The sequence below is a fragment of the Otolemur garnettii genome, unplaced genomic scaffold (assembly GCF_000181295.1).
Source record: "Otolemur garnettii isolate 467f Iridium unplaced genomic scaffold, OtoGar3 scaffold00148, whole genome shotgun sequence".
Lineage (NCBI taxonomy): Eukaryota > Metazoa > Chordata > Mammalia > Primates > Galagidae > Otolemur > Otolemur garnettii.
In genome coordinates, this window is record NW_003852543.1 from 500,780 (window position 1) to 516,845 (window position 16,066).

The 16,066-nt window shown below is 40.5% G+C and overlaps 1 protein-coding gene and 1 pseudogene across 1 annotated transcript; both read right to left on the minus strand.

Moving 5' to 3' along the window:
• Positions 1 to 1,024: 1,024 nt before the first annotated feature.
• Positions 1,025 to 1,649, minus strand: LOC100960635 (annotated as a pseudogene).
• A 2,022-nt stretch (positions 1,650 to 3,671) lies between these two features.
• IL36A (interleukin 36 alpha) lies at positions 3,672 to 12,400 on the minus strand. Its single transcript, XM_003799294.1, has 4 exons — positions 12,353 to 12,400; positions 6,301 to 6,409; positions 5,654 to 5,793; positions 3,672 to 3,884 (listed from the first exon to the last, which is right to left on the minus strand). The coding sequence occupies exons 1-4, from the start codon at positions 12,398 to 12,400 to the stop codon at positions 3,672 to 3,674; spliced, it is 510 nt and encodes a 169-aa protein (XP_003799342.1).
• Positions 12,401 to 16,066: the final 3,666 nt, after the last annotated feature.

The window sequence follows — 16,066 nt, forward strand, 5'->3', positions numbered from 1 at the left end:
CCTGGTTCCTGATCTGAGTGGAAATGGTTTCAATTTTACTCCATTCAACACAATATTGGCTGTGGGTTTGCTGTAGATGGCCTCTATCAGTTTAAGAAATGTTCCTTCTATACCTATTTTCTTAAACATTCTGATCAAGAAAGGATGCTGGATATTATCAAAAGCTTTTTCTGCATCAATTGAGAGGATTATATGATCTTTGTTTTTTATTTTGTTTATGTGATGTATTATATTTATAGATTTGAATATATTGAACCATCCTTGGGACCCTGGGATAAAACCCACCTGGTCATAATGGATAATTTCTTTGATGTGTTGTTGGATTCTGTTTGCTAGGATCTTATTGAATATTTTTACATCAATATTCATTAGACATTTTGGTCTATAATTTTCTTTTCTTCTTGGGTCTTTTCCTGGTTTGGGGATCAGGGTGACATTTGCTTCATACAATGTGTTGAGGAGTATCCCTTTTTTTCCTATGTTTTGGATAAGGTTAAGTAATATAGGTACTAGTGCCTCTTTAAAGGTTTGGTAGAATTCTGATGTGAAGCCATCTGGTCCTGGGCTTTTCTTTTTGGGGAGATTTCTTATAGTTGATGCTATTTCAGAACTTGATATAGACTTGTTCAACATTTCCACTTCTTTCTGACTAAGTCTAGAAAGGTGACATGTTTCCAAGTATTGGTCTATTTCCTTCAGATTTTCACCCTTCTGAGAATAGAGTTTTTGTAATATTCATTAAGGATTTTTTTTTTAACTTCTGAGGAGTCTGTTGTTATTTGGCCTTTATCATATCATTTCTTTTTTTTTTTTTTAACATTTCAATTTTTTTCTTTAAAAGGAGTGGGTTGTGTACAGGGGGGTTAAATGCTTTATAGACAAGAAAAAAACTGCGCTGGAACCAACGTATTCATCATCATCTTCATCATCTTCCTCCTCCTCTTCATCCTCTTCCTTCTTTTTCCTGCTTTTTTCAGCCTTTTTGACTCCCTTTTTCTTGCTTTTTTCAGCCTTTTGATTCCCTTTTTCACTGCATCAGGCTTTCCTTTAGCTCAGTATGCAGCAATATCCTTTTCGTATTTTTCCTTCAGCTTTGCAGCCTTCTTTTCATAAGGCTGCTTGTCATCCACAGCAGTGTTATTCCACATCTCTCCCAGCTTCTTTGCAACATCACCAATGAATAGACCGGGAAGTTCTCCTTTGATTTTTGGGTGATACTCAGAACAGAACAAGAAAAGGGCCAAAGGAGGCCTCTTGGGTGCATTGGGATCCTTGAACTTCTTTTTTGTTTCCCCTTTAAGAGGGATATAGATTTTCATTTCTCTTTCATAACGGGCCTTGTCTGCCTTTGCCATATCTTCAAATTTTCCTTTCTCTTTAGCAGGCATGGTCTTCCACCTCTCTGAGCACTTCTCAGAAAACTCTGAGAAGTTGACTGAAGCATCTGGGTGCTTCTTCTTGTGCTCCTCCCGGCAAGTTTGCACAAAGAATGCATATGATGACATTTTGCCTCTCAGCTTCTTAGGATCTCCTTTGCCCATATTTAGTTATTTTTCCTCAGCAAGGCACAGAGTCATCCAGTGCCCATCCAGCTCTCACTTGCCCTGGCGCTGTCTCTATGAAGCTCAGTGGACTGTAATGGCTGTGAGAGCAGGAGCCAGAGGCAGCCTCCTTTATCATTTCCAATTGATTAAATTAGAGATTTTACTCTTTTATTTTTGGTTAGGTTGGCCAAAGGTTTATCTATTTTATTGACCTTTTCAAAAAAACAACTTTTTGATTGATCAATCTGTTGTATAATTTTTTTGTTTTCAATTTCACTTAATTCTGTTCTAATTTTAGTTATTTCTTTTCTTCTGCTGAGTTTGGGGTTGGAATGTTCTTCCTTTTCCAGTTGCTTGAGATGTCCCATTAAGTTGTTGACTTCTTCTCTTTCCATTCTTTTGAGGAAGGCTTGCAACGCTATAAATTTCCCTCTTAGGACTGCCCTTGTGGTATCCCACAGGTGCTGGTAATTTGTGTCTTCATTATCGTTTTGTTCCCCCCCCAAAATTGGTAATTTCCTTCTTAATCTTATCTATGACCCGGCTATCATTCAACATGAGGTTATTTAGTTTCCATGATTTTGTATGAGTATGCTGATTCCTGTTGTTACTGAGTTCAACTTTTATTCCATGATGGTCTGAGAAAATACAAGGAATTACTTCTATTCTTTTAAATTTGCTAAGGTTAGACTTGTGACCTAAGATGTGATCAATTTTGGAGAATGTTCCATGGGCTGATGAGAAGCATGTGTATTCAGTTTTGTTAGGATAAAATGTTCTGTAGATGTCTTTAAACCAATACAAGTAAGGAAAGATAAGGATGGTCACTTCATATTTGTTAAGGGCAATACTCAACATGATGAGATTCAATTATTAACATTTATACACCCAACCAGAATGCACCTCAATTTATAAGAGAGACTCTAACAGACATGAGTAACTTGATTTCCTCCAGCACCATAATAGTCAGAGATTTTAACACTCCTTTGGCAGTGTTGGATAGATTCTCCAATAAGAAACTCAGCAAGAAATTTTAGACTTAAACTTAACCATTCAACAATTGGATTTAACAGACCATCATGGAATAAAAGTTGAACTCAGTAACAACAGGAATTCAGCTAGGTATGCACTTGCCTTGTGTGCTAAACTATAGAGTATGATTTCTTTTCAAGAAGCACTATTTGTCCCACCCATCCCAATAGTGAAGCCTGGGAGAACCTAGGGTTAGGGAGATACTAACCTCCCCAATGATCTTACTGTGGATTTAAATGGAAGATTTCATGTGAGCCTGCTTTATAAGCTATTAATATAAAACTCCTTATAAATGCAAGGAATCAATATTATAAGTATGATATTCCATTAAAACCATTCCATTGATAACAGAGCAACTGAGATGATAAAATTTTTATTCCACAAATTTAACTCTTCATGAGAGCCGGTGATGAGGTGTTAGGTGAAAGCTTCATAAACAATAGCAGTTCATCATCCAGACTAGCCCCAGAACATGCAACTTCACTAAGATAAAAGCCAAGCCCAGGGAGGGCTCTGCCTTCTTTTTGCTTTCTTCTTTTTGGTAGAACTTCTTTAACTGCCTCTTCTTGCCAGGATCCAAAAGGTCTTGATATAATACCACAGAGAAATGTACCTGAAAATCCAGACACCTGTGCTTAAAATTCCACAGTCACCATCCTCATTTCTTAGAGCATTATTAGCAAGTATGTAAACTTTCTTTATTATTTTAGTAAAAATCCAGATTTTAGCTATGTGGCCATGGCAAAGGCCCTCATCTTATTGGGACTTTTTCTACATGGGCCTTGGAAGAAGGCACATAAGCTAACCCTAGCACTTAAGTCCCTGCACAGATATATTGGGAGGCTGTGATAAATCCTTGGGTACAAAGCCCATCAACAAGTTCTCCCTTCCAATTCTAGGCTAAAATTTTACTGTGTGTTCCCCATTGAACCTGAATTCAACTTCTGAAAATTGGATGTGATTGTGGCAACTCTTACTTCCTTGCTCAATGGGTCAGTGTGACAGAGCTCATCTCAGAAGCACTTTGAGAGCTAGGACAGGGGACCAAACGCAACATGCTCTGCACAGAGAGCAACCTCCAACTCCAGACTGACCTTAACTCTGTATAGTTAGCTCAAAGTCAGCAATGTTGGCTCTCCCCAGTTCTTGGGTAAGAATGACTGGAAAGCCTCCTTCCGAGCTAACAGCAATGAACCAGCCAGGGAAGACCACGGACTCAAAGGTGGAGTTCCTGCCACTCTGGTTGTGGTAGAAGAGAAAGGGCTTCACAGGCTGAGGTTCCTTGTACAAATCCATTATTTTCTGTTCCTGGAGGTTGAGAAGGAAACCCCAGACAGAAACATAACTGCTTGGATTGTTTCACATTCTTTATACATCGATAATTTTTGTCCAAGATAGCATTCCCCACTCATTAAAGCAGGCCTAGAGACTTCTGCTTCATATTATAGGATAAAAACAAACCATAAACCTTGAATACTTTTATAATGTTAAGATTATGGTTGAAATCTTAGGCCACAAATTTCCATGGTTCTTAATGTAAGACTCTGAAAGAAGATGTTGATATAAAAGTTTTTGGAAATACAGCCTACAGGTTTAGCCATTACCTGTTGATTACAAATGGAGAAACTCAAAGAATAGTTACATTAAAATGTTTGTGAGTTTTACAAGTGTGCGAGGCTGAGGCAGATATTTTGCCTGAGCCCAGGAGTTCAAGAACAGCCTGAGCAAGAACAAGACCCCCATCTCTAAACAAGAAAAATAGCTGGGCATTGTGATAGGCACCTGTAGTCTCAGCTACTTGGGAGACTGAGGCAAGAGGATTGCTTGAACCCAAGAGTTTGAGGTTGCTGTGAGCTATGATACCACAGCATTCTACCAATGGCAACAAAGTGAGACTCTGTCTAAAAAAAAAAAAAAAAATGTTCATGAGTTTCAAGCCAGTTAAATGGATTAAAATAGCCTTTCATGGATTCAGAAACAGGTCTTCCCATAGATCCCAGGTTTCTCCACCCTCAGCACTATCAACATTTTAGGGAAAATAATTCTTTGTTGTCAGGGGCATCCTGTGCATTATAGGATGTTTAACAAACGCATGGAATCTACCCAATAGATGCAAGTAACACATTCCCCTATCTGCAGTTGTGACAACCAAGAATATCTCCAGAAGTTGACAAATATCTAGGAAGCAAAAACACCCTGGTTGAAAATGACTGTTTCATGACTTGGTGCCTGGTGCACAGTGGTTATGGCAGTAGCCACATACACCAAGGCTGGTGGGTTTGAACCTGGCCTGGGCCAGCTAAATAACAATGACAACTGCAACAACAACAACAACAAAATAGATAAGCATTGTGGCAGGCACCTGTAGTCCCAGCTATTTGGGAGGCTGAGGCAAGAGAATTGCTTAAGCCCAAGAGTTTGAGGTTGCTGTAAGCTGTGATGCCATGGAACTCTACCATGAGGCAACAAAGTGAGATTCTGTCTCAAAATAAATAAATAAAAGAAAATCACTGTTTCATATCTTGTCATCAAGTTAAGTGTCTGCCTATGCTTGTTTACCGAAAAGGGTCAGAGACTTCCTGGCTGCTCCCTGACCTTTGTGCAAAGCCTGTGTAATTATCTTCCTATACTTATGGTATTTTTCAATAATGGAAAATCACAATTATTAAAATGTTACAGAGAATTGTTTTTTCTTTTAAAATTGCAAACTATGTTTTGGCCAAAAGATGTTTCAGTAAGCTCATCTGTTTTGTGATAGTTAACTGCTAAAAATCTCTGCTGATTTTCCATTATATGTGTGTGTTTATATATTAGAATTAGACTCCTCCTGACAGAAGATTTTTGAAAAATAAAACAAAATTTAGCAAGATATTTTTCAAATATTTCTACAATATTTTTCTTATTCTTTCACAATACATACAACATCAACGAAATAAAAAATAAATATACCAAAGGATAATAAATCAGCTATCATTTAAAAGATTCTAAAATCTGAGTTTCCATCAAATGAACACTTTGTAAAATGAATGGGCTCCTCTTTTAGTCAGGCACTGACAGGACACATCTTCCACACTCACCTTCAGCTGCAGGGTGGGCTGCTCCTCAACCTTTGTACAAAACAGGCAGAGCTCTGGTTCCTTCAGCCCCAGGTAGATAGGGTTCCCTCTGTCTTTCTCAAGGGTCTCCTGATGCTGACATGCGATGAAGGTAACAGTGACTGGGAATATGATGTGGAAAAAGGCATTCAGGTGCTCTTTCCAAGATAGTATCTTTAAACCAGAGACAGTAATCTCCAAATCAGAGTTTTAAGGATCATCAAGGCTGAACTCTGCTGACTGTTGCTCACAGAGTGGTCACCCCTCCACCCACCACCTAACCCAAACACGTATCTCATCTTTGGCCGATTCCTTCCAGTAGAGAGTCGCCTTTCATGGATTCCCATAGACCCTAGTCTCTTGTCATAGTCTTACTGCTCAGAGTTCCACAGGAAACATCTTCCACCATTTTCCACAGGCCAACCCCTCAGACTCCCTTGAATCTTCTCTCTCTTCTCTGACTTCATGACATAGTCACAGAAAAACTCTCTGCATCCTCTCTGCTTATTATTTCCCATGAGATGCTCTTCTGTCCAGATAGGCCCAGTTAACAAGCCTACTGTGGGGTAAGAGGCATAAGACACACGACTGGCCAAAGGGGCTGCCTTCAATAGACCTTGGCTACTCACCTGAAACGGTGTGTTGCTTCCTTGGGACTGCTATAAGGGTCTGGCCTTGAAGGACCCACACCCGGTGATTGATATCCTGGATGTTTCCCTTCTGAGGGTATGTAGCTACCTACAGAAAAAGGCAAAATGCAAATGCATGAAGATGAGGACACAGATTATCCCCTTCTTACCAGTTTTTGACTCTTCCAAGAGGATCTTTACCTTTGCCTATTATGACAGTGTTGTCTCAGAACTGCCAAGAAGTGGAGTTGTGTATGTCCAGACTAACTCCAGGAGAGGACCTGAGTCAGTCCTAAGCCACAGTTTGATCTTAGGCCAGAAGAAGGGCTGAGGACTGCCCCAACAGTGATCCCAGTCAGAATATAAACTCCTAGAACTTCCCCAGCTCCCTTAGCTTTTTGGATACAGTCTACTCCCAGCAGCTGTACCTGTTCAAGCCTAGACTCAGAGCACTAATGTATGTGTAACAGAGAACAATGAGGCCCAGAAGCAAGAGAACATCAGCGGTCACCAGACTTCCTGCTATCAGCCATACCTATAACCTGTTACAAAGAACCCGTGTTCCTGATATTGTGAACTCCCGTTTCCACCACACTCAAGTGTTCTAACAGGCTTTAGCAGAGCCCAGGCCTTTTATCTACATAAGCAAACAAGGAGGTTCTACCTTGCTGAGGCTGGGACTGCCCTAGACTAGAACTTCCCAGTACTCTGGGTATTTACTGCTTCCCAGTGACTGTTGATGTAAAAGGAGCAGTTGTGTCTTACTCAAGCAACCTGAATGAGGAGGTCATGATAATCTTGTAAGAGCAACAACCAGGAAATATATTCACAGATACTGAAGGTAGAAAGATTATGGGACATCCCCGAGGCCAATGACTAATCTCTGATGCCACAAAATGACATTCGAATGTCATTCCTGAGAGTGGAAGCCCCCAGTCAGGAGCAGACTGAGAAGGGTCTCTTAAGACTTATGTAGCTTCTACCCACTCTGGGTCCACAGTCAGCCAGAGTACTCTCTGCCACTCTCTATCCAGAAACACACAATGATGCCAGTGGGCCCTCCTCTAGCTTCTCAGAGCCACTATGCAAGCTTCTTCCTCACTGAGGGAGTCACTCAACTAGACTCACTCTTGTGGCCCTGCCCCTCTTACTGTGAATCACTATCCTAGTAGAGGGTGTGATGGTGAATTGTAGGTGACAACTTGACCTGATTAAGTCAAAGACTTAAGGAATACTTGGAGAATTAGTGAAGCTTTATTTTGGTGTGTGTCTGTGAGGGTATTTCCAGAGGAATTGATGTGTGTGAGTCAGTAGACAGAGTGAGAAAGTCTGCCCTCAGTGTGGGCAGACACCATCCAATCAGCTGCAGAGTTGTATAGAAAAAAAAAAAAAGACAGGAAAAAAGATGATTTTCTATCTCTCTCCTAGAGCTGGGACACTAGCCTTTAGACTCTAGGACTTCCAGCAACAGCTCTCAGGTTCTCAGGTCATTGATCTTAGGTCTTACAACATCAGCTTCCCTGGTTGTAAGGCACTAGGACTTGGATGAGTACACCAGCAGCATCCCAAGGACTTCTTAGCCTCCACAGTTATGTGACCCAATACCCTAATACATCCCTTCTCATAGACCCTCTTCTATAGAAGAGAGTTTTCAAGAAGTTCATGGAAACTGTATATTATGAAAAAAACTATCCCTGGCCTGTACTTCAAATTTTTTTTGCACCAACATAAACTTATATTACTCATTACAACACGTCTGAACAAGATCTAATTTGAGGAACAAAGTATAAGTTATCAGTTAGAAAAAAGCCCCTTTCAGAGCAACATGAAGTCTGCCAAAACAGAAGCAAAAATAAACATCAAATGTATGGTGAAGCTTGGGTAGAAGAATGGTGGAATCATTGATATTTTATGAAAAGTTCTGGGGGACATTGCCTTAAAATTAGCAGTTTACAAAGAGATGACTCATTTTAAGAAGAGATGATATGATGTTGAAGATGAAGCCCACAGCTTCAGACCATCCACATCATTTTTTGAGGAAAAACTTAATCTTGTTCATGCCCTAATTTAAAATGAATGAAGATTAATAGTAGAAACAATAGGCAACATCATAGACATCTTGTCTGGTCCCACTTACACATTTCTGACTAAAACATAAAGTTGAGCAAACTTTTCACTCAATGAGTGCCAAAACTGTTGCACCCAGATCAGATGTAGAAAAGAATAAAGCTTTCAGGGGAAATTTTAAACAGATGAAATCAAGATCCTGAAGAATTTCTTTGAAAAATTATTATTATTTTTTTTGAGACAGGGTCTCAAGTTGTTGCTCTGGGTAGAATCCTGTGGCATCACAGCTTACAGCAACCTCAAACTCTTGGGCTTTAGCGATTCTCTTGCCTCACCCCCCCTCCCCAAATAGCTGGGACTACAGGCACATGCCACAATGCCTGGCTATTTGTTGTTGTTGCAGTTGTCATTTTTGTTTTAGCTGGCCCTGGCCAGATTTGAACCCACCAGCCTTAGTGTATGTGGCTGGCGCCCTACCCACCAAACTACAGGCACCACCCTCTTTGAAAACTTCTAGCAGAAAATGGAACATAGCTTTACCAGTATGGCCCTGAAACAAACATAATCAAAAGCAATGCTACCAAGAGGTGGAAGTGTTGGATAGGGACCAAATCTACAGATGGTAGATATAGGCAGGGAGGGCAATACCTTGGGGTAAACAAGCTGGGGACCAATGGGGGAAGGGAAAATGGCAGGTTTCTGCAGGAAAATGCAGAACACCTGCCAATCATTTGGTAACATTCCCACCTCCATAAGCCCACCCCCAGACAAGGCCAATAAAAGGAAACCACCTGTGAGTCCTTAGTATTTTTCTCCATTCATGGAGACTAATCCATTCCTCTCTCTGGGACATACTTTCACTTTGTATTGCTTCTTTCTTTTCTGCAATAAAAGCTGTTTGTGTGGAATTGCTCCCTGTTTGCAATCTGGAGAACTGGCCTTGTTTGTGATTCTTCCAAGCAAGGACCCAAAGAACCAGGACAATAGTCAGCCAAGAGGCCAGGCCTGACAGAAGTGGTCAAGTCAAAGCAAAAGTAGACTAGTCAACAGCAAAATCACAGCAACAGTTTTTTGAGGATGCTCAAAGCATTTTGCTCGTTCACTTGCTGCTGGAGGGCCAAAGAACAATAGCAACTTCTTCTAAAGAGAGTGTTTGGAGAAAGTTAATGAAAGTTTAGCAAAAAAGTGCCTAGGGAAGCTTTACCTAGAGTCTTTCTCTGCTAAGACAATTCTCCTGCTTATTCCTCACATCAAACAAGGGCAATTTTGCAAGTTTCCATGAGAAACCATTAAGCATCCACTGTGTCATGATTTGGCTCCTTCTATCTTCTTTTTGTCTTCTAATTTAAAAAATCTTTAAAGGATATCCATTTTTCTCAGTCAATAAGGTAAAAACAGTTTGCATTGACATGGTTAAATTCCAAGGACCCTCAGTTCTATAGGGGTGGACTAAATACATGGTATCATCCCTTACAAAAGTGTTTTGAAATTGATAAGGCTTACATTGAGAAATAGTTTATATTCTTTATCTTTATCTTTTAATTCTATTTTATACAAAGTTTTTGAAGTCTTCTTGTATACCTATCCATATGCAGTCATCCCTCAGTAATGGAGGGAGATTAGCTCCCCACCCCTGTGCATAACAAAAGTCACAGATGCTCAAGACATGCAGTCCGCCCTGCAGAGCCCATGTATACAAAACTAGACCTTGTGCATGTGTGGGTTCCACAACCCACATATATATATGGTATTTTTAATCCATGGTTGGTTAAACCCACAAAAGACTGACGTGTGTGTGTGTGTGTGTGTGTGTACAAATATATATCCTATCCCACATATCCATATAACAGTGAGGACAGGAGCCTGGAGGCAGGATGCCCCAGTGCAGTGAGCTTTCCGTGTCTAACATTAGGTCCTCCACAAATGAAAGCTGAGGCCAGGCTTTATCTCATACCTTCAGCCCACCTGAGTTCACAGCTACTGTGGCAGATCCTAGAACATGTCAGCTTCACATCTTAGGGGATTACATCTCAGGGGCTACTCAGTTGATTGGGAAAGAGATTGGTGGCTAGATGTCCCAGCTTCCTTATCCTCTGGTGGAACAATACAAAGATTTCTCAGAGAGTCCCAAGTGGAATCTAGCCCGAGTTGCCCATAACCATAACCAGCTCATTAGGATTCCCTTTATTGGCTTTCCTGGGATATCTCTTAAATAAGCTCCCTGCACTCTGAATCAGCTTTGGAAAGAACCCAAAATAAGGTAATACTTCAGCGTTCAAAAGCAAGAGATTTGTATTCAAAAGCTATGAATTCAGAATTAAGCTTTGCAACTTTCAGAATTGTGCATTTGGCAAAATCCTATCACATCCCTGATCCTCAGATGACTTTATACTAAATACATCATACCTTGTGGGCTAAAGAAGAGTGTGCAAAGCTCTTCTTATGTGACAGCTTCCTAGAGCAGCTGGCCTAATACATCCCCTATGTCTGTTACCAGGCCCCAGATCAACCTGTTTATCTCTGCCAGCATTTTTGCCATGACCACCAGTAGATCATCCCAAATCTTAATCTTTGTGCCACCTTCTCAGTAGTCTCCTTGGCCGCATGAGGATTCCTGCCTGTTCACATTCTGTCCCCTTCCTGGGTATCCTTACTGCATAGCAGGATATAAAAGGCCATTAGGATCTTATCCCAGGTAGCCCCACATCAATCCTTTAGGAGCATGGAATCATTAAGACCCCACTTTTTAAAATGCAGCAGGCATCACTGTATAAAAAGTAGGATTCATATTCAAGGTGAGTCAGTCTATGTCAGTCTAAGTCAGAAAAGGAGCTGTCCCACTTATCCATTAAGATGAAATATCTTCTATACACAAAAAATAAATTTCAGAGCTATGACATCACCTACAGAGGACTGTATCCACTTGGAGTCCTTGACAGGGGAAGCCCAGGGTCCTTCTCTGAGGTGCAAAGGAGCAAACAGCAAGAACCCATACCGCCCAAGGTGATCTACAACTTCAATACAACCCCTATCAAAATACCAACATCATTTTTCAGTTTTAGAAGATATAATTCTATGCTTTGTTTGGAACCATAAAAGAGCCCAAACAACCAAAGCAATCCTAAGCAAAAAGAACAAATCTGAAGGCATCACATTACCAGACCTCAAACTATACTACAGGCTACAGTAACCAACACAGCATGGCATTCACACCTAGAGACATGGACCAACCATAGAGGACAGAGACCCAATATGGAAACAATCTACATGTGGCCAACTTTCTTTGACAAAATAAACAACAACATAGAGAAACTGGAGAAAAGAATCCCTATTCATTAAATGATGCTGGTAATATTGTATAGCCACATCTAGAAGAATAAAATAGGACCCTTATCTCTCACTATGCACAAAGGAGGGTCACTTTCCTGATCTATGGCCTCTAGCATATTGTCAAAATTGATAGCCACAATTGCTTAAAACAGAAAGCTTGTGATTAACAAAGAAAAACTATCTTAAATTCAAATATTAAGGGGAGGCAGAGGCAAGATGGCCTGGAGCTAGCTTACCACAGAGGTTCCCATCCAGAAGGAGAGTTAAAGGACAGAAGTTTAGCAGGTAAGCTGATGATTTGCAGCTGAGCCAAGAGAGAAGGTTGGAGAACACACATCAAACCTGCTGAGGCAAGCTGCAACCCCAAGGTAAGAAACTATAGGTACAAAATCCATCGCCAAGTGGACAGAAGTCTCTTCCCCCATGAGAACAGCTCACAGTATACTTTAAACAAACAAGCAAGCAGAGTTCAGATCTCCTTCTATATTATCCCATGAAAAAGACCCTCTAAAAACTGGAACTCCTTCTCCAGGGAGGACCCACTAGTGTGCCATGGCACTCTCCCACTAGGCATAAAATATATACCTGCATAAAATTGCAGGTATATATTCTCTACCTGCAATTCCAAACTCCCAGCACTATCCCCCACTCTTACCCCAATGTCTGGAAGACCGTTCACCCTGGAGTTCAGATTCTTGGGCATTTTCTCAAGAGGTGTGGGCAAGGCATGAGCTGTTGCTGGTCTGTGCTGATTCTGTGACATGGGTATAAAGAGACAACTGTGGACCAAGAGGGAGAGGGAGAAGCAGTGCCCCGTGGCTCAGAGCAGCAGTGGCAGGGGTGGGAACAATAGGGCTCACACCCATTGAGATATTTTGGGGAGACACTCCCTGCCTCCCTTGGCAATCAGAGAAAGCCAGATCTCTATTCTGGTGACAGGCACTAGCAGAACAAATCTAGGACGGAAATGCAGGCCTGGTGAGGCAATACTTGCCCAGGTGGGGCACAGCAGGGATAGAGACTAGAATACACATGCACAGAGATGGCACACTCCCAGGGCTGGGATGAGTCAGAAGTGCTGCTTTAGTGAGCCTAAGAAACACCTGGCCCCCAGGGGAACATAGCTGAGACCAAGCAGGCAGGGCAACAGCACCAGCCCAGGGAGAGATAAGAACTGAGAGCTGAGTGTAAGCTCTAACTGTGCCCGCCCAATACAGAGTGCAGCAGAGACAGATATGCTACTTCTGTGGAACTGGTGCAAGGGCAGCAGCACAGGTTAGGGCTGAGTCACAGCTTCTGTGAACTCAAACAGCACCTCACCTACAGGGGAATATAGTTGGGACAGAAAGGCTAATTCTGTGCAGTTTTTGGCCAGGGCTGGGTTTGAACCCACCACCTCTGGCATATGGGGCCAGTGCCCAACTCCTTTGATCCACAGGCACCTTCCACATTCCTTAAACTGATAGAGGCAATCTATAGCAAACCCACAGCCAATATCATATTGAATAGAGTTAAATTGAAATCATTTCCACTCAGATCCGGGACCAGGCAAGATTGCCCATTGTCTCCACTACTTTGCAACATTGTAATGGAAGTATTAGCCATCACAATTAACAAGAAAAGGTGATCAAGGGTATTCATATAGGGTCAGAGGAGATCAAACTTTCACTCTTCACAGATGATATGATTGTATATCTGGAAAACACCAGGTATTCTACTACAAAACTCTTAGAAGTGATGAAGGAGTACAGCAGTATCTCAGGTTACAAAATCAATACTCATAGATCTATAGCCTTTATATATACCAACAATAGTCAAGCTGAAAAAACAGGCAAGGACTCTATTTCTTTCACAGTAGTGCCAAAGAAGATGAAATATTTGGGAGTTTACCTAACAAAGGACGTGAAAGATCTCTACAAAGAGAACTATGAAACTCTAAGAAAAGAAATAGCTGAAGATATTAACAAATGGAAAAACATACCATGCTCATGGCTGGGAAGAATTAACATTTTTAAAATGTCCATATTACCCAAAGAAATATATAATTTTAATGCAATCCTATTAAAGCTCCACTGTCATACTTCAAAGATCTCAAAAATATAATACTTCGTTTTATATGGAATCAGAAAAAGACCTCAAATAGCCAAGACATTACTCAGAAATAAAAAGAAAGCAGAAGGAATCACACTACCAGACCTCAGATTATACTATAAATTGATAGTGATCAAAACAGCATGGTACTGGCACAAAAACAGAAAAGTAGATATACGGAACAGAATAGAGAACCAAGAGATGAACCCAGCTACTGACCATTATTTGATCTTAGATAAGCCAGTTTAAACCATTCAGTGGAGAAAAAATTCCCTATTTAACAAATGGTGCTGGGTGAACTGGCTAGCGACCTGCAGAAGACTGAAACTGGACCCACACATTTCACCATTAACTAAGATAGACTCTCACTGGATTAAAGATTTAAACTTAAAGATGTGAAACTATACAAATACTAGAAGAAAGTTCAAGGAAAACACTGGAAGAAATTGGCCTGGGCAAATATTTTATGAGGAAGACCCCCTGGGCAATTGAAGCAACACCAAAAATACATTATTGGGATTTGATTAAACTAAAATGCTTCTACAACCACATCAGATTGTATTAAAAAAATCAACACATTGTACCCCACATATGCATATATGTATTCATGATCTATGTATATTTGACTTAATTTTAAAAAAGAAAAGAAAAGAAAAAGTAAAAGCTTCTGCACAGCCAAAAATACAGTATGTAAAGCAAGCAGACAGCCCTCAGAATGGGAGAGGATATTTTCAGGCTGTCTCCAACAAAGGTTTAGTAACCAGAATCCACAGGGAACTCAAACGTATTAGCAAGAAAAGAACAAGTGATCCCATCTCAGGTGGGCAAGGGACTTGAAGAGAAATTTCACTAAAGAAGTCAAGTGCACGTCCTATAGACACATAAGAAAATGCTCATCATCCTTAATCACCAGAGAAATGTAAACCAAAACCACTTTGAGATATCATCTAACCCAGTAGGATTAGCCCACATCACAAAAACCTAAAACCAGAGATGTTGGCGTGGATGTAGACAAAAGGGAACACTTCTGCATTGCTGGTGGGAATGCAAACTAATACATTCCTTTTGGAAAGATGTTTGGAGATCACTTAGGGATCTAAAAATAGACCTGCCATTCAATCCTTCAAGTCATCTACTAGGTATATTTCCAGAAGACCAAAGTCACTTTATAACAAAGATATTTGCACCAGAATGTTTATTGCAGTCCAATTAATAATTGCTAAGTCACGGAAGAAGCCCAGGTGATAATTGACCCATGAATGGATTAATAAATTGTGATATATGTACACCATGGAACATTATGCAGCCTTAAAAAAGATGGAGACTTTACCTCTTTTATATTTACATAAATGAAGCTAGAACATATTCTTCTTAGCAAAGTATCTCAAGAATGGAAGAAAAAGTATCCAATGTACTCAGCCCTACTATGAAACCAATTTGTAGCTTTCATAGCAAAGCTATAACCCAACTATAGCCCAAGAAGAAGGGGAAAGAGGAGAGGGGGAAGGATGGATGGAGGGTGGGTAATTGGTGAGACTACACCTAGGATGCATTTTATAAGGGCACATGTTAAATTTACTGAGTGTAGAGTATAAATGTCTTAATACAATAACTAAGAAAACAACATGAAGGCTATGTTAACAAGATTGATGAAAATATTTCAAATGGTATATAAAACCAGCACATTGTACCCCATGATTGCATTAATGTACACAGCTATGATTTAATAAAAAAAATTCAAATATTAAGGGGTAGACAACTGATGCACTTAAAAACATTCATTCATTCAAAGACCCTGAACACAGCTTGAGTTTTCCAAATAATAAAATATATGTATTTCATCAGTTTTCTTAACTCTAATCTTTCCATTTCAAAAAACAGAAGCTTCATCGAAATGTAGCCTATTTTTCTCAGGCCTCACCAAGTCACTAGGAAGGGGTCACACTAACAATAACGACCCATTTATTCTATAAGTAGGCTCACACAAATGTATGCAGGGGGTGTGGTTCACCACGATAGCGCTGAGGAGAACTGGTCTTTCTATAACCACGCTGCCACCTCCCTGCGGTGGATGGCACATGCCTATCTCTCTTGTAGTTTGCAAACTATACATGGTTTCCAACCCACATGATAGAGGGAGATTCTAGAGTGTTAAAGGAAAAGCCTGTACGTGAGCTCTTGCCTCATGGCCTCTTATGTACTTAGCTAAATGTTATACCTTCTCTACATCACGTAGCCCAGCCTATACAGAGTCATTATTTTTTTATTAAGCTTTACC